At 39.8% G+C, this 19,116-nt stretch overlaps 2 gene segments (V, D, J or C); both read left to right on the forward strand.

The window, feature by feature from the left end:
* The first annotated feature begins 5,448 nt into the window (after nucleotides 1-5,448).
* LOC112577617 lies at nucleotides 5,449-6,641 on the forward strand. The segment is given in 2 exon segments: nucleotides 5,449-5,802; nucleotides 5,928-6,641. Coding segments are annotated over 2 exon segments (426 nt in total).
* Nucleotides 6,642-15,305: 8,664 nt separating this feature from the next.
* On the forward strand, nucleotides 15,306-17,328 carry LOC123328330. The segment is given in 2 exon segments: nucleotides 15,306-15,630; nucleotides 15,848-17,328. Coding segments are annotated over 2 exon segments (471 nt in total).
* The last annotated feature ends 1,788 nt before the right edge of the window (nucleotides 17,329-19,116 follow it).

The following is a 19,116-nucleotide window of genomic DNA, read 5'->3' on the forward strand; positions in this document are numbered from 1 at the left end:
GGACAATCTCAGAGACCTCCAGGACAATATTAAATGCTACAACATTCGAATCATAGGAGTCCCAGAAGAAGAAGACAAAAAGAAAGACCATGAGAAAATACTTGAGGAGATAATAGTTGAAAACTTCCCTAAAATGGGGAAGGAAATAATCACTCAAGTCCAAGAAACCCAGAGAGTCCCAAACAGGATAAACCCAAGGCAAAACACCCCAGGACACATATTAATCAAATTAACAAAGATCAAACACAAAGAACAAATATTAAAAGCAGCAAGGGAAAAACAACAAATAACACAGAAGGGAATTTCCATAAGGATAACAGCTGATCTTTCAATAGAAACTCTTCAAGCCAGGAGGGAATGGCAAGACATACTTAAAGTGATGAAAGAAAATAACCTACAGCCCAGATTACTGTACCCAGCAAGGATCTCATTCAAATACGAAGGAGAAATCAAATGCTTTTCAGACAAACAAAAGCTGAGAGAATTCAGCACCACCAAACCAGCTCTCCAACAAATACTAAAGGATATTCTCTAGACAGGAAACACCAAAAGGGTGTATAAACTCGAACCCAAAACAATAAAGTAAATGGCAATGGGATCATACTTATCAATAATTACCTTAAACGAAAATGGGTTGAATGCCCCAACCAAAAGACAAAGACTGGCTGAATGGATACAAAAACAAGACCCCTACATATGTTGTCTACAAGAGACCCACCTCAAAACAGGGGACACATACAGACTGAAAGTGAAGGGCTGGAAAAAGATTTTCCATGCAAATAGAGACCAAAAGAAAGCAGGAGTAGTAATACTCATATCAGATAAAATAGACTTTAAAACAAAGGCTGTGAAAAGAGACAAAGAAGGTCACTACATAATGATCAAAGGATCAATCCAAGAAGAAGATATAACAATTATAAATATATACGTACCCAACATAGGAGCACCACAATATGTAAGACAAATTCTAACAAGTATGAAAGGGGAAATTAACAATAACACAATAATAGTGGGAGACATTAATACACCACTCACACCTATGGATAGATCAACTAAACAAAATTAACAAGGAAACACAAACTTTAAACGATACAATAAAAAAAAAAAGAAACAAAAAAGAGAAAAAAAAACAAAAAACAAATAAACAAAAAAATAAAACATAAACGATACAATAGACCAGTTAGACCTAATTGATATCTATAGGACATTTCACCCCAAAACAGTGAATTTCACCTTTTTCTCAAGTGCACATGGAGCCTTCTCCAGGATAGATCACATCCTGGGCCATAAATCTAGCCTTGGTAAATTCAAAAAAAATTGAAATCATTCCAAACATCTTTTCTGACCACAATGCAGTAAGAGTAGATCTCAATTACAGGAGAAAAACTATTAAAAATTCCAACATATGGAGGCTGAACAACACGCTGCTGAATAACCAACAAATCACAGAAGAAATCAAAAAAGAAATCATAAAAACGAATGAAAATGAAAACACAACAACCCAAAACCTGTGGGACACTGTAAAAGCAGTGCTAAGGGGAAAGTTCATAGCAATACAGGCATACCTCAAGAAACAAGAAAAAAGTCAAATAAATAACCTAATTCTACACTTAAAGCAAGTACAAAAGGAAGAAATGAAGAACCCAGGGCTAGTAGAAGGAAAGAAATCTTAAAAATTAGGGCAGAAATGAATGCAAAGGAAACAAAAGAGACCATAGCAAAAATAAACAAAGCCAAAAGCTGGTTCTTTGAAAGGATAAATAAAATTGACAAACCATTAGCCAGACTCATCAAGAAACAAAGGGAGAAAAATCAAATCAATAAAGTTAGAAATGAAAATGGAGAGATCACAACAGACAACACAGAAATACAAAGGATCATAAGAGACTACTATCAGCAATTATATGCCAATAAAATGGACAATGTGGAAGAAATGGACAAATTCTTAGAAAAGTACAACTTTCCAAAACTGGACCAGGAAGAAATAGAAAATCTTAACAGACCCATCACAAGCATGGAAATTGAAACTGTAATCAGAAATCTTCCAGCAAACAAAAGCCCAGGTCCAGACGGCTTCACAGCTGAATTCTACCAAAAATTTAGAGAAGAGCTAACACCTATCCTACTCAAAGTCTTCCAGAAAATTGCAGAGGAAGGTAAACTTCCAAACTCATTCTATGAGGCCACCATCACCCTATTACCAAAGCCTGACAAAGATGCCACAAAAAAAGAAAACTACAGGCCAATATCACTGATGAACATAGATGCAAAAATCCTTAATAAAATTCTAACAGTCAGAATCCAACAACACATTAAAAAGGTCATACACCATGACCAAGTGGGCTTTATCCCAGGGATGCAAGGATTCTTCAATATCCACAAATCAATCAATGTAATACACCACATTAACAACTTGAAAAATAAGAACCATATGATTATATAGATAGATGCAGAGAAAGCCTTTGACAAAATTAAACATCCATTTATGATAAAAAAAAAAAAAACCTCTCCAGAAATCAGGAATAGAAGGAACATATCTCAACATAATAAAAGCTATATATGACAAACCCACAGCAAACATTATCCTCAATGGTGAAAAATTGAAAGCATTTCCCCTAAAGTCAGGAAGAAGACAAGGGTGCCCACTTTCACCATTACTATTCAACATAGTTTTGGAAGTTTTGGCCACAGCAATCAGACCAGAAAAAGAAATAAAAGGAATCCAAATTGGAAAAGAAGAAGTAAAACTCTCACTGTTTGCAGATGACATGATCCTCTACATAGAAAACCCTAAAGACTCCACCAGAAAATTACTAGAGCTAATCAATGAATATAGTAAAGTTGCAGGATATAAAATCAACACACAGATCCCACAAGCCTAAACTAAGACCTGGCACAGACAAAAAACAAAAAGAACAGCTCAGCAAACAGATGTGCATTTAAAATGATCCCAGCTTTGGTAAGAACTAACAAAATTCATTTTAACTGGTAAAAAAAAATCTCTGTAGGTGAAAAAGTTACATTTGAAGAAGACTATTCTTGAGTTCAACTGACTTAGTCACAGCCATTGTTAGTGGATTGACAACGATGCCCTGAGAGCCCGTGTAAGGCAACCTCACAGCTGTCTGCAGCCACACGTTCCCATGCCTTAAAATGGTTTATGTCAGCAAAGAACAATGGCAACAATTCTTACCATAATATAGTCAGACTTTGCATAAAATAAACCCTATCCTAGAGAAAAGAACAAGCTATGAGATGACCCCATTAAATCTTCTGCTGGGTTCGCTTCACTGGCACAAATAATTGCACAAGAAACTGCAAACAGGCTGACAGATACTGAGCCAACAGTTCTTTCCATTGAGATTCCTGAATCCCTAAGAAAACAAACAAACAGAATACAGATCGACGCCACACACGAGCCTCAGGAATGAAGAGTGCCTGGCTGATATACTAACCATCTAAACTTGACATTCTAAAAAAATACTTAGTTGAATTAAAGCAAGAATGTGATAAGAGGTAAAAAGACGTTCAAGAACCAGGTTACCTAAGTAAGGTCTCATGAGGCTAGAGGTGTAAGGTGGCTTGTCATCCAAGTAGGGTCCAGGGCCCCAAAGGAGGCCCCTTCAGGGAGGTTTACCAAACTCATGGAGTCTTCTCTCTTTAGTTACAGATCAGTACTCAGTCCAAGATTCACAGTGACGCCTCCCCCCACCTCTTTGCCCTCATCTCTCTCCCTCTCTCTCTTTTGCCCACATCCCTCCTCTCTGGTACACTGGTCCACAAATTTCTAGGTTCCTCAGGATCCCCAAAATATTATTCCATCTCGCAGTGAGACAGCTGGGCCATTTTTATTAAATCCCTCATGCACTGGTGCCTAGAAGCTCCCTCCGTGAAGAGAGCTGGGAGATGTCCTGGCTCATCTCACCTGTTTTCCTTATCTCTGTGCCACCTGATGTCCAAGATCCACAACTTGTTTCATATATTTTGTCCAGTTTTCTAGTTGGAAGGTCAACTCTACCTTTATCAGTAAAAAGAAGTAACAGCAATTTATTTTTTAATTTTACAAATATGTCATTTTATGATGGATAGGGGTAATAACCTGCTCATTCAACCACACATTAGATGAGATCTGCCTTAAATGATCTAGTGGCTCAGATGTGTAAAGAGTCCACCTGCAATGCGGGAGATGCAGGAGACTCTGGCTCAATCCCCATGTTGGGAAGATCCCCTGGAGGAGGGCATGGCAAGCCGCTCTAGTATCCTTGCCTGGAAATCCCATGGACAGAGGAGCCTGACAGGCTATAGTCTCTAGGGCCACAAGAGTCAGACACGACTGAGCAGCTGAGCAGAGCACATGGCACAAGGGTAGTTATGCTCACTCAGCCGCACATTATTTGAGACCTGACTGAGATAATGTTTCCAACATTATGCAACATTCCAACATTCCAGCAGCATGTGGGCTGTGTCTTGGGGATGAATAGAGTGAATTCAGGTGAAAGTCTAGGGAGAGGAGGGAGCACTTTCCATGCAGAGGGGGCCTTTCCTGACCCATGGAGACATATGGAAAGAAGAAACCCTCTGACTATTTCTCCTAAAAATTGTTAACTGGCATTATTTGCAAAGTTAGAGACACCATACCACACAGAAAATGATGGATGTAATAATGGGACGTTTCCCAAAGCATGTTTGTGTTTAGGGCTCTCCTCTTAGAGTCCTGCCCCAGTCTCCTGTGTGTACCCCACAGACTATCATCAGGAGGACTAGGTCAGGAGCAGGTCAGGATGAGGACAGTGAAAAAGCTGGCTTTAAACTAAGCATTCAAAAACTAAGATCATGGCATCCTGTCCCATCACTCCATGGCAAATAGATGGGGAAACAATGGAAACAGTGACAGACTTTATTTTCTAGGGCTCCAAAATGACTGCGAATGGTGACTGCAGACAAGAAATTAAAAGACACTTGCTCCTTGGAAGAAAAGCTATGACCAACCTAGACAGCATATTAAAAAACATATTAAAAAGCAGAGACATTACTTTGCTGACAAAGGTCCATATAGTCAAACCTATGGTTTTTCCTGTGGTCATGTATGAAGGTGAGAGTTGGACCAATTCTAGGCGCCGAAGAATTGATGCTTTTGAACTGTGGTCTTCAAAAGAGAGCCCCTTGGCTCTTGAGAGCCCCTTGGACCGCAAGGAGATCAAACCAGTCAGTCCTAAAAGAAATCAGTTCTGAATATTCACTGGAAGGACTGATGCTGAGGTTGAAGCTCCAATACTTTGGACACCTGATGCAAAGAGCCGACTCACTGGAAAAGACCCTGATGCTGGGAAAGATTGAAGGCAGGAGGAGAAGGGGACGACAGAAGATGAGATGGTTGGATGGCATCACCACTCAATGGACATGGCTTTGAGCAAGCTCCGGGAGCTGGTGTTGAACAAGGAAGCCTGGCCTGCTGCTGTCCATGGGGTCGCGAAGAGTTGGACATGACTGAGCAACTGAACTGAACTGAACTGAGGTCAGATATGACTGTGGTGTAATCTTTAAGATCACCACCAGAGGGCGGGGCTTCCTTCAGATGCGATTCCTTTTTGTATTCAGGAGCTGGTTTGACTTGCCTACTCTGTAGCCACAAGACAGATGACTGCTGCTGTGCAGAAAGGGGTTCCCAGTTTCTGAGTGAAGAGCTTCTGTAACATCCAGCCAGAGACTAACTTTGTTAGTTTTGATGTTTCTAGGGAACAAGAACTGTTGCCAGAATGTTTTCTGCCACTCACTCAGTTCTTGTCATCTTCTTAATACTTGGTAAGTAGCATTTTGTCCTAAAATGATTTTTCATTTTCCTATGATAACAGGTAAGTTTTATTTTTCTTCTCTGGCTGAAAACTCCTCCTGTACATTTCTACTATAACAAAGTGATTCTCTTGTAGGAGGGACCAATGGTGACTCAGTGAGCCAGACAGAAGGCCCAGTGGCTGTCTCAGAGGGGGCTCTCCTGACCCTGAACTGCACTTACCAGACCACGTATTCAGGTTCCTATCATTTCTGGTACGTCCAGCATTTCAACAAAGCTCCTCAACTCCTCCTGAAGGGCTCAATGACAAACCAGAGGCCAGAGCATGAAGGTTTTCAGGCCACTCTTAAGAGTGACAGCTCCTTCCACCTGCAGAAACAGGCAGTGCAAGCATCAGACTCGGCCGTGTACTACTGTGCTCTGAGTGACACAGTGAGAGAGGGCTGCGGGGGAGCTGAGCACAAACCCAAGGGGAGCAGGAGGCTGAAGGCAGGAATAGGTATATTCTCTCCTTGATCAGAGTCTAGTTTACATTTAGAGTTTTTCAGGAAAACCAATCAAGCTCAGGTCTTATCCTAGAAACTCAGGAGGTTGGAAATTGCTCTACAGGGATAATAGGGTAGATGTCAGTCTTAAAGAAGACCCAAGCTCCAATCCCCAGAAGCACCCCTGTTCAGCCAGAAAGATTCCTCTCTTCTCTAGACTGACTTTTAAAAAAAAATCTATTTTTCTCATAATGTAAGATGGATATTAGATGCCACAGAATTAATAATTCATTTAGAGAAAAGAAATAGATGATTAAAAGCTGCATCACCTGAATCATAATCATGAACCAACACAGAGGTACCAAGCAAATCACATACCAGTCTGCATGTGGCTGAGTCATAACACTGTTGAGGGGCTGTTTTCAGTGAAAGCCTTTGAACTGGAGCTGCTGCAGCCGTGGGATGAAAAAGCATTTGTGACTTTTGAGTGGCTATGTTTCTTTTATTATTTATTTGTTTATTTTATTTTTGCTTCAGCTGGGTCTTTGTTCCTGAACTTGGGCTCTCTCCAGTTGCAGTGAGTGGGGGTTACTCTTCACTGCAGTGAATGGGCTTCTCAGTGCGGTGGCTTCTCGTTGCAGAGCACAGGTTCCAGGTGCACGGGCTTCAGTAGTGGCAGCGCATGGGCTCAGGAGTCGTGGCACGCAGCCTCTAGGGCTACATTTCTGATATAAGGAAATAAGAATGCATGGTCTGGTGAGCTTGTCCTAATTTTGACTATAGGGTGGATATTTAAAAGCAAGATTATTTTAGCACACATTATTGATTACTGTTAGACACATAAAGCTGGACAAATTTTGTCCACCAGGAAACTTGCTATGATTGCATTAAACAAACAAGGAACTTTATCCAGCGTAAATTCCCCCAGAAACCCATGCCTTGGAGTGTAGGAAGAAAAGCTATGGTGATTGAGAATAAACAGTTTTATCTTCCTGTATGAAAGAAAAGCTTACGAGCTTATTTCACTGTAAATTTGGGCTGCAGATCCCTCCCTCCAAAAAGGAGCTATACAAAAATGGATGACTCTTTGTTCTCAGAGCTCACTGTAATCATAATAAATTGTTTTTGTCACAAAACATATGTCTATCCTAGATGCATTGACTGAATATGCATGCAGCCCTGATGTAACTGTTGTTAATTTAATTACAGCATGGCAATCCACTCCAATATTCTTGCCTGGAGAATCCCATGGACAGAAGAGCCTGGTGGGCTACAGTCCATGGAGTCACAAAGAGTCAGATATAACCAAGTGACTTTCAAGTCTAAATAGGCAGGTTACAATCACCAACCACATCCACAAGCCATGGCATGACACAGGCAAACTGATCTCAGCCAGGTACATTTCCTGTTCTGATGCAGAAGCATCTCACAGCTCAGTCACTGTGCATGTGCCCTGGCAGGCACAGGTCAGGCATCTCGACCCGAATTTGAGAGACACCACAGAGCATTTCACTCAGAGGAAGACCGTCCAGCATGGGGCTCCCTGGCCTGCTCAGAGCTGTGATAGCCTCTGTCTGCCTTGGTAAGGCTGGTAAGGATGACCGCAAACAGACTCAGCTCTGATCAGCTCCCATGTGTAGAGGTAAGGCAGGTTATTATTGTCTGTTGGGGTTTAGGAGAGTTGGTTAACTGGCAGAGGAATTAGAACTGTTAATCCTCTGTTTGTTCCTTGAAGCCCTCTGAGTTCTACCAGAAGAATCAGGCTCTTCTTTTCTGTCTCTCTTTCTCTCTCATATATATATATATAGAGAGAGAGAGAGAGAGAGAGAGAACAAAAAAATTATATATATAATATAAATTATATAAATATATATAAAAATATAAATATATTTATATATTTATAAATATAAATTATATATATATAATGTATATATATATATAATTTTTTTTTCTTCTCTCTAGGATCCATCATGGCCCAGAAAGTAACTCAAAATCGGTCAGAAATTTCTGTGCTGGAGAAGGAGGATGTAACCTTGAACTGTGCATATGAAGCCAATAGCTATACGTATTGTTTATTCTGGTACAAGCAACCACCAAGTGGGGAAATGATTTTCCTTATTCATCAGGAGTCTTATAATGAGCTGAATACAACAAAAAGTCAGTATTTTTTTAACTTCCAGAAAGCAACGAGTTCCATCAGCCTCATTATCTCAGACTCACAGCTCGAGGACTCAGCCGTGTATTTCTGTGCTCTGAGAGACCACAGTGATGCCGCTGCCTGAGGGAGCCCCACAGAATCCTCAGATGTCAACGTGTGGAGTCCCCCAGCTATGAACACCTTAGTGAGATTCTCGGTAAGGTCAGGAAAAGGTAGGGGGGTTAGAAGTGAAAACCTCACTGTAAGGAAAATGCTATCTTTAGCTCAGAGTGCATATCTCAAAGTGTCATTCATCAAAAATACCTTTATCTTCAATTCTTTATCTTGCAGATGATCGTTTGCCAAAAATTTTTTTAAAAACTTTCAAATAGTGATTTTATTAAAGTATGAAATTTGGCTTTAAAAAATTCAATAGTATTTGACTAAATCTGCACCTGAGTTGTCAGAGTTTTAGGTTCACTGCACAAATACTTATGCATTGCTAAGTCTGGCCATCATTGTGGATCTGAAATATCTCTGGAAGGACACTTCTTGGACCCTCCCTGTGCCCTGCCTCACCCGTGCCATGAATGACTTGGAATGATGTGCATAGAGTAACTGTTACCACAAATCTTCACCCCAAGGAGAAATGAAACCGTACAGTTTGCTCAGAACTAACCTCATCACCTGGTCACATTCCCTATGTGAGATTACAAAGTTATGTATGTTTAACGTAGAAAATAGAATATGCAAAGAAGGAATGCTAAAAACAAAATAACTCACCAATTTTACTAGTCAAAAAACCTCTATTAGAGATTCATACCTTATAGGGTATTTCTAGTCTGAATTTTTACCTGACAGTATATTGTGAAATAATTATTTCACATTATTTACAGGTCAACATCACACATTCTAATGGTGATATTCCAATGTGTGATTTTATCATACTTCTGGGCTAATTCCATTTTACTAGTTTTTTAAGTTGTTTTACTCACTATAGTAAACAATATTGGAATAAATACAAAGGTATTTGGTGGTTTTCTTGACGATTCCCAGGAGTTTAATAGGAGTTTACCATTAAATCTTTCTGATGTGGCTCCCTGCTCATTTCTGTGACCCTGGAGAATAGAGCATTTTCACTCTGCAATTACTAAACAGTCATATTTTCCTTATTTCACAAAATTCTTTTATACGAAGGCTTTGCTTTATACTTTAGTCCCAATTAATTCCAATTAACTTGAATTTTGGATGTCTGCACCACATATGTACAGAGTAGATGTCATATAACATCCTAAAGAGTTCAGTCTCTGCACTATTGGGTGATATTAGGTGGGAATTAACCTAGTGGGTTTGCTTTCATCTGGAATTCCAAAAAGGAAGACACTCTTCTTTGTGTAAGGATTTTCTATCCCTATTGTACAAATAACAATGATCCCAATAAAGAGCAACTTTCCAGAAAAGAAAGTATAAGTGTGTGTGTGTGTGTGTGTGTGTATGTATTTGCGACACGCATGTGTGTGAAGGAGAGAGATGAGAGAGAGACAATAGAGTTACATAGCCAAGTCATCAAGTAATTAACCAGTTAAAAGAGTTGAATTTTGTAAAACGTGTTGGAAAGAAGGAAGTTATCTAGAGATCAACTTTTAATGAAGAAAATAGATTTAAGCAGTTTCAAGGAATAAATCAAAACACATCAAAGAAGAAAAATGTATCCTAGAATTGACTCTTTGCAATCCCATGGACCGTAGTCCACCAGGATCCTCTGTCCATGGGATTTCCCAGGCAAGAATACTGGAGTGGGTTGCCATTTCTTTCTCCAGGGAATCTTCCCGACCCAGGGATTGAACTCGCATCGCCTGCATTGGCAGTCAGATTCTTTACCACAGTAAAGTGAGAGAAGTTGTCATTGCAACCTAACGTGAGCTTCAAAATCCTCCAGACTCCAGGGGAATATTTCAAACTCTCTGAGTCAATCCTTTGAATCTCCTCTAACGTGAGGATGATTGAAAATACATATCACCACAGCTTCACTTTTTTCTCTTTTGTTTTTAATATTTTAAAAATTTATTTGGCTGTGCCAGCTCTTAGTTGCAGCACATGGGATCTAATTCTCTGTCTGGGGTCAAACCCAGGTCCCTAGCATTGGGAGTTCAGTATCTTAGCCACTGCACCACCTGTGAAGTCCCTATTTATTCTAACTCTTTAGTGAATTATCAGTTTTCTCATATATCATTATTGTGCAGAATAGGCTAAGGAAAGTTAAAAAGTGGGCTTATAAATGTTTTGCAAGTGTCTTCAAGCTTGTATTGTGGTCTCTCTCTATGTGTTGTTCTCATGTATTGCAGACTGTCTTCAAAGCCCAAGACAAAAGGGATGTTGCAATTAATATGCTTTTATGTATCTACATCTATATCTATAATTATGTATTGCATTTTTCAGTAGCTTAGTCATGTCTGACTCTTTGTGACCCAATGGACTGCAGAACACCAGGCTTCCCTGTCCTTCACCAACTCCTGGAGTTTACTTGAACTCATGTCCATCGAGTCAGTGATACCATCCAGCCATCTCATCCTCTGTTGTCCCCTTCTCCTCCTGTCCCCAATCCCTCCCAGCATCAAAGTCTTTTCCAGTGAGTCAACTCTTCGCATGACATGGTTAAAGTACTAGAGTTTGAGATTCAGCATCAGTCCTTCCAATGAACACCCAGGACTGATCTCCTTTAGAATGGACTGGATGGATCTCTTTGCAGTCCAAAGAACTCTCAAGAGTCTTCTCCAACACCACAGTTCAAAAGCATCAATTCTTCGGCACTCAGCTTTCTTCACAGTCCAACTCTCACATCCATACATGACCACAGGAAAAACCATAGCCTTGACTAGACGGACCTTTGTTGGCAAAGTAATGTCTCTGCTTTTGAATATGCTATCTAGGTTGGTCATAACTTTCCTTCCAAGGAGTAAGCGTCTTTTAATTTCATGGCTGCAATCACCATCTGCAGTGATTTTGGAGCCCCCGAAAAATAAAGTCTGACACTGTTTCCACTGTTTCCCCATCTATTTCCCATGAAGTGATGGGACCAGATGCCATGATCTTCGTTTTCTGAATGTTGAGCTTTAAGCCAACTTTTTCACTCTCCTCTTTCACTTTCATCAAGAGGCTTTTGAGTTCCTCTTCACTTTCTGCCATAAGGGTGGTGTCATCTGCATATCTGAGGTTATTGATATTTCTCCCAGCAATCTTGATTCCAGCTTGTGCTTCTTCCAGGCCAGCCTTTCTCATGATGTACTCTGCATAGAAATTAATTATACAGCCTTGACATACTCCTTTTCCTATTGGAACCAGTCTGTTGTTGCATGTCCAGTTCTAACTGTTGCTTCCTGACCTGCATACAGATTTCTCAAGAGGCAGGTCAGGTGGTCTGGTATCCCCATCTCTTTCAGAATTTTCCACAGTTTATTGTGATCCACACAGTCAAAGGCTTTGGCATAGTCAATAAAGCAGAACCACAAAGCAATACCACTTCATATCTATCATAAAGGCTAAAATTAAAAATACTTACAATGCCAAATTCTTGCAAAGATGCAGAGAAATTGGATCACTTATACATTGCTGGTGGGTGAATGGTCCAGTTATTCTGGAAAACAGTCCAAGACTTTTGCATAAGTTTAAATACTCACTTACCTTACAACTCAGCAAAGCACACTCCTGGGTATTTATGCTTGAAGAATGAAAAACATTCACACAAAAATCTGTACCTGAATATTCATGGCAGCTATATTTGTGGTCACCAAAAACTGGAAATCAGCCAAGTATCTTTCACTGGGTAAATGCAACTGTAATACATCTTTTGTACAATGACATCTTACTTACAGATTTTTCTCAACTTTCAATAGAGTTGTGTCTCAATAAACCATTTTCAGTTGAGAATATCATAGGTGGAAAATACATTTGATATACCTAGCCCAGCCTCCCTTGAAGGTGCTCAACATTTACATTAGCCTACAGATGGGAGAACTCATCTAACACAAAGTCTATTTTATACAAATGTGTTGAAAATCTCATGTAATTTATTGAGTACTGTACTGAAAGTGGTGCTTCCCAGGTGATGCTAGTGGTAAAGAACCTGCCTGCCAATGAAGGAGACATAAAAGACACAGGTTCAATCCCTGGATGGGGAAGATCCCCTGGAGGAGGACATGGCAGCCCACTCCAGTATTCTTGCCTAGAGAATCCCATGGACAGAGGAGCCCGCTGGGCTGCAGTCCAGAGTGTCACAAAGAGTCAGACACAACAGCAGTGGCTTAGCACACACACTGAAAGTGAAAACCAGAATGGTTGTATGAGTACAGAATGAATGTAAGTGTGTCGGTTGTTTACACTCATGATTTCAGGGCTGGCCAGGAGCTCAGCTCACTGCTGCCAGGAGCTCAGCTCACTGCTGCTGCCCAGAGTCATCCAGAATGTTCCAGTCATTCTGGAATATATGCCACATGTTGCTAGGATGGGAAAAGATCAAATTTAAAAATTCCAAGTATGGTTTCTACTGAATGTGTATTGCTTTCTTACCACTGGAAAGTAAAAAAAAAAAAAACCCGAAATCAATACCATAAGTTGGTGACAGTTTGTAGCGATTAAAAGAAACAGACTACTGATACATTTAGCAGCCTAGATGGGCCTTCCTAGGTGAATCAGTGGTAAAGAATCTGCCTGAAATACAGAAGACCTGGGTTTTATCCTTGGGTTGGGAAGATTCCCTGGAGAAGGAAATGGCAACTCAGTCTAGTATTTTTGCCTGGGAAATTCCATAGACAAAGGAGCCTGGCGGGCTACAATATATGGGGTCATAAAGGAGTCAGACAGGACTTAGTGACTAAACAAATATAGTCTAGATGGATCTCAGGATGCTATGGTGAATGAAAAAAAAGTCAATCTCAGAGGCAACATGGTGTATGATTACACTAATTGGATTATTATGATTATATACCTAGTATGATTCTACTTATACAATATTCTCAAAAGGACAAAATACAGAAATGAAAAGGGGATCAGTAGTTACTGGGGTTATAAAGAATTGCAGGGATGGGGAAGGTATGCAAAGAGGGTTTCTTTAGAGAAATGGAACATTTCTGTGTCATGATTTTAGTGGTGGTACAAGAACCTATATATGTGATAAAACTTCATAGAGCTTCATATCAAAACCAAAGAGCACATATAAAAACTGATGGGTAATATTACAGTCTGTATTTTGATAAAAAAATTTTATCAGTATCAGTTTCCTAATATATATGCAATTATTGTATTAATATATATCTATATTTTATAATATCATGCTGCTGCACAGGCTGCTGTGGTCATTCATGATCTCCTCTGCTTAGTTACAAATAATTTCAAGCCCAGGCATTCATTGCCTGCCAGCACTCAGAAGTGAAATGGGACAGAAGAGTAGATGTCTCAGATAAATACAACCTTTCCTTTCTGCTTCACTCATTCATGAGTTATCTTGATCTTAAATTATGTGAACTGGCACTGTTTTAGAACTTGTCTGTATTTTCTATTCTACTTGCCTCTTTGCTTTTGTTCTTTTATATTAATTCATCTATTACAGCAATGAAACCAAATGGAAGATTGACAGCTGCATTCCACATGGACATGAAACAGTGCAGAGAACTTCAGTCACCAGCTTCTGTGGGGTTGATAGGTACTAAGTGTTTGCAGTCTGTAGATATTAAGTTTCCTAGGAGTGCATTATAGCATTACATCAAGGAAAACTCCAGCATGTCTATCTTAACTTTATTTTACAAAGAAAAATAATAAAGAGTGACTAACAAGTGAGATGGAATACTCTGGACCAATGAGACAGGAAATGTGACATGATAATTCTAGGACACATGATCTAATAAGTACAATTCTACATTTAGAGGTAAGAGGATTGAATACCCTGATCCCCCTCAAAGTCTAATGCATAAGAAGCAATATCAGATTTCAAAAGAATATTTTATTCCTGTTATAATTTCATTTAAATACAAACCACTGAATAAGCTCTGAAAATCAGATGGACTGATTTTTAAAAAATCATTTCATGTGGAAGTAATTTTATTTATTGAAAAATCTGAGTAGAGCCCTGGAACTCAGTAAAAAAAATAGAAATAAAAAAAAAGAGAGAGAGAGAGATACATTAATTATTTTGGATAAGATTGCTTTTTACCCAAAAGGCCTAAGATCTGTGAATATTTTAAAACAGTCACTAGATTCTGGATGGAGACAAGTAAGTAAAGGTTAATGAATGACTAATCAGTAGATTACAAGAATGTTTCATAGGCTACACAAAATTATATCTTAAACAGGATGGAAAAATCATTTTACTGAATAATTACCAATGTATGTCAACTTGTTTAATCTTCAGTTTCCCTCAGTTCAAACCTTTAATATTAATTGCTTTCTTCATGCCCCTTTTCAGAATCTGCCAAACATAATGACCAGGGAAAAATAGGTAGACAAAGTAAAGATTTGTGATGAGCCAGACAGTAGTCATATACTTAAAGCTATGGTTTTTCCAGTAATCATGTATGGATGTGAGAATTGGACCATAAAGAAAGCTGAGTACCAAAGAATTGATGCTTTTGAACTGTAGCATTGGAGAAAACTCTTGAGAGCCCCTTGGGCTGCAAGGAGATCAAACCAGTCCCTCCTAAAGGAAATCAGTCCAGAATATTCATTGAAAGGATTGATACTGAAGCTGAAACCCCAATACTTTGACCACCTGATGCGAAAAACTGACTCATTTGTAAAGACCTTGATGCTGGGGTAGATTGAAGGCAGGAGGAGAACAGGATAACAGAGGATGAGATGGTTGGATGGCATCACCGGCTCAATGGGCATGACTTTGAGTAAACTCTGGGAATTGGTGATGGACAGGGAAGCCTGGCCTGCTGCAGTCCATGGGGTCACAAAGAGTCGGACAGGACTGAGCGACTGAACTGAACTGAGACTTTTTCCATCTGTGCACAGACCATGTGGTTGATCTACATGACAAACCCCACTTCCTGTCTTGGGGGAGAGTCACAAGGAACCCAGGTACTTATGTATATGTGCTCTCAGGCACTTAAAGACACTGAAATCTCAGCTTGAGGCAGAATTAAACAGATTTGTGCAGGGGAATCCATGCCTCATGCGGCTCTCCAGCCCGCTCTGGGTGCTCCTGGCCGTCACCTTCTCTGGTAGGGATGCTTTCAAGCATGGGTGCGAGTGTTCAGGGTGAAAGGCCTGCACACAGGCGCATGGTGCTTCACCGGGACTTGGGGAGGAAAGGAGGACTGGAGAAAAGCAAGCATCTTAGGATTTCAGTTTAGTTTTTCTTTTTGGCGACCTAAATGAGTCTAATTCCTACACTATTTTATTCACTGCTTCATCTCTGTTTTCTGATTTTTTCCACAGGATCTGGTGTGGCCCAGAAAGTTACTCAAGACCAGCCAGACATAACCCGTCAAGTGGAGCAGTCAGTCACTCTGAACTGTCAGTATGAAGTCAGTTGGTACATGATCTCCTACTACATTTTTTGGTACAAGCAGCTTCCCAGTGGACAGATGACTTACCTCATTCGTCAGTATTCAGACGATGGGAATGCAAGGGACGGCCGTTACTCTGTAAACTTCCAGAAAGCAGATAACTCCATCAGCCTCACCGTTTCAGCCTTACAGCTGGAAGATACTGCAAAGTACTTCTGTGCTCTTCGTGAACTCACAGTGGTTGAAGTAATGGGAAAAGCTGAACAAAAACCCCAGAGCTTAATAAGAGAGAGCCTCCATGCTTCAGGACTCCAGCTGAGATGCACACCTGCAGATCCCAGCAAGAAATGATAATTGTGTGGTTGCTTCATCTGTGGTCTGGATCATAGAATTTAATTCTAAGTAAAAGCTTCTTCATTGTTATTTGATGTCCAGAGTAATTTTCTACTGTTAACATTCTCTTGTTGAATTTTTGACTAAATCAATCATACAGAACATGTGTAAAGTTGTCTAAACTTGCTCCATAAATAATTAAAAGTGACAGTTTCACTAAAATACACTCGCATCACAAGTCTGGGTATAATTACTTGGAATCATCATAAAAATAATTTCCTTAGTCCTTTATTCTTAGTATTGTGTCACTGAAGGTACAATCAAAGAAGCAGAACCACCAGTGGTGTGGAATAAGAAATTAGTTATAAAGATTAGGACTCAGGTAATTGCTAGATCTGGTGGAAGAGTGTATACAAATCTGTTATCTTGGTATCTGATGTTGAGACTGAACTAATTGTTTGTCAGCTAGAGTAATATTTGAAGAAGAAAGTTGGATATAGACCAGAGCATGGACAAACTATGACTCATAAGGACAAACTAGAGCCATGAGGTAAATGGAAACCACAAAGACACACTAAAATGTGTCTGTTTCACCTCCTTCAGTCTCACAGTAGCAGGTGACCTTAGGAGAAGTGGGTGTCATTTGGAGACATGCTGCCTGCATACTCGGCCCAAAGCAGAGAAGACAAGGAGGAGGTTTGGTGGGAAGTGAAGGAGTTGTGAGTTAACAATAAGTTGAGCTATCAGATCAGCAGCAGCAATATGATTGAATAACCATAGTCTCTGGAGCCCTGTACCAACCTCCAAAACATAAAACCTATGGCTACTTCATCACAATCACCTTGCAAATGTTACACAAATTTCTTTTGTGGCCAATCCTAACCAAGAACAATACGGGAAACACTTTCTGGGAAAGATATTTCCAGTTAGTTTAGATAGTACAAAGCTGCTACAGTACCCTGTTTGTTAACCTGGCATCCATCTGTACTCTCTTAACAACTTTTGAATAAAGAAAGTAAAACTATGCTTCTTGCTAATGTTGTTGTTGCTGTTCAGTCACTAAGTCGTGTCTGACTTTTTGTGACCCCATGGACTGCAGCATGCCAAGCTCTTCTATCCTCCACCATCTTCCAGAGTTTGCTCAAATTCACGTCCCTTGATTTGGTAATGCTATCTAACAATCTCATCCTCTGCTGCCCCCTTCTCCTTTTGTGTTCAATCTTTCCAAGCACCAGGGTCTTTCCCAATGAGTGGCTCTTCTCATCAAGTGGCCAAATTACTGGAGTTTCAGCTTCAGCATCAGTTCTTCAAATGAATATTCAGGATTGATTTCCTTTAGGATTGACTGGCTTGATCTCCTTGCAGTCCAAGGGACTCTCAAGAGTCTTTTCCAACACCACAGTTCTTGCTAATATAATGCAGTAATTCCTCATTCAACCCAAAAGATTCTAACCTCATCCTGCGAAGATTATAGCAAGTTCATTTATCCATTTGGGAGTGAAGTTATTTTCTTTTCTAGCTAAGCCACATTCTCCCATTGAATCCTTTATCTTCACTGCTGCTTCTGCTGCTAAGTCGCTTCAGTCGTGTCCGACTCTGTGCGACCCCAGAGACGGCAGCCCACCAGGCTCCCCCAGTCCCTGGGATTCTCCAGGCAAGAACACTGGAGTGGGTTGCCATTTTCCTTCTTCAATACATGAAAGTGAAAGTGAAGTCGCTTCAGTCATGTCTGACTCTTAGCGACCCCATGGACTGCAGCCTACCAGGCTTCTCCAACCATGGGATTTTCCAGGCACTACTAAGCTATGATAAGATATAAGATCGACTTATATTAGCATATCTTACGTTACTACATGCAGGCAAATGGGAGAGGGGGATTAAAATTGGTTAATGTGATACATAAATATATTTATATCAAAATGAAAAACAAATTCACTTAAGTATTATTGTTCTCATTCCTGAAAATGACCACATGATTATAGCTGGTATTTATAACTACCTCTTCTATTACCCATCCCATAACCTCTTTGTTCATAGCAAGCATTTCCACTCACTGCCATACTTGACTTCCTACAAAACAATCTCCTTATTCAGGAGCAATGCTATGAGGAAAGCCATAAATTTGAATAAGGAATTCTGCAAGTCCACCACTCTGGTTTTGGCAGAAGATTGCGACTTTCACTGCAATGATTGAAGGCAAATTCAAAAATCTATTTAAGTGGAAACAATCTTGCCAATATCCATGGACACTTTCCATATTGTATTCTGGGAAACATCATTAAGAATGATACCTAACTTCACATCAGAAGCAATAGAAGCCACCAAGGTAAAATATTTTTTATTTTTTAATTTTCTTTTAAATTTAATTTAAGTTTATTTTTTTAACTTTACAATATTGTATTGGCTTTGCCATATATAAAAATGAATCCACCACAGGTATACACGTGTTCCCCATCCTGAACCCTCCTCCCACCTCCCTCCCCATACCTTCCCTCTGGGTTGTTCCAGTACACCAGCCCCAAGCATCCAGTGTCATGCATCAGACCTGGACTGGCGACTTTTTTCATATATGATATTATACATGTTTCAATGCCATTCTCCCAAATCATCCCACCCTTTCCCTCTCCCACAGAGTCCAAAAGACTGTTCTATACATCAGTGTCTCTTTTGCTGTCTCGTATACAGGCTTATTGTTACCATTTTTCTAAATTCCATATATATGCGTTAGTATACTGTATTGGTGTTTTTCTTTCTGGCTTACTTCACTCTGTATAATAGGCTCCAGATTCATCCACCTCATTAGAACTGACTCAAATGCATTCTTTTTAATGGCTGAGTAATACTCCATTGTGTATATGTACCACA

This window comes from Bubalus bubalis, chromosome 11 (assembly GCF_019923935.1).
Source record: "Bubalus bubalis isolate 160015118507 breed Murrah chromosome 11, NDDB_SH_1, whole genome shotgun sequence".
In the NCBI taxonomy this organism is placed as follows: Eukaryota; Metazoa; Chordata; class Mammalia; order Artiodactyla; family Bovidae; genus Bubalus; species Bubalus bubalis.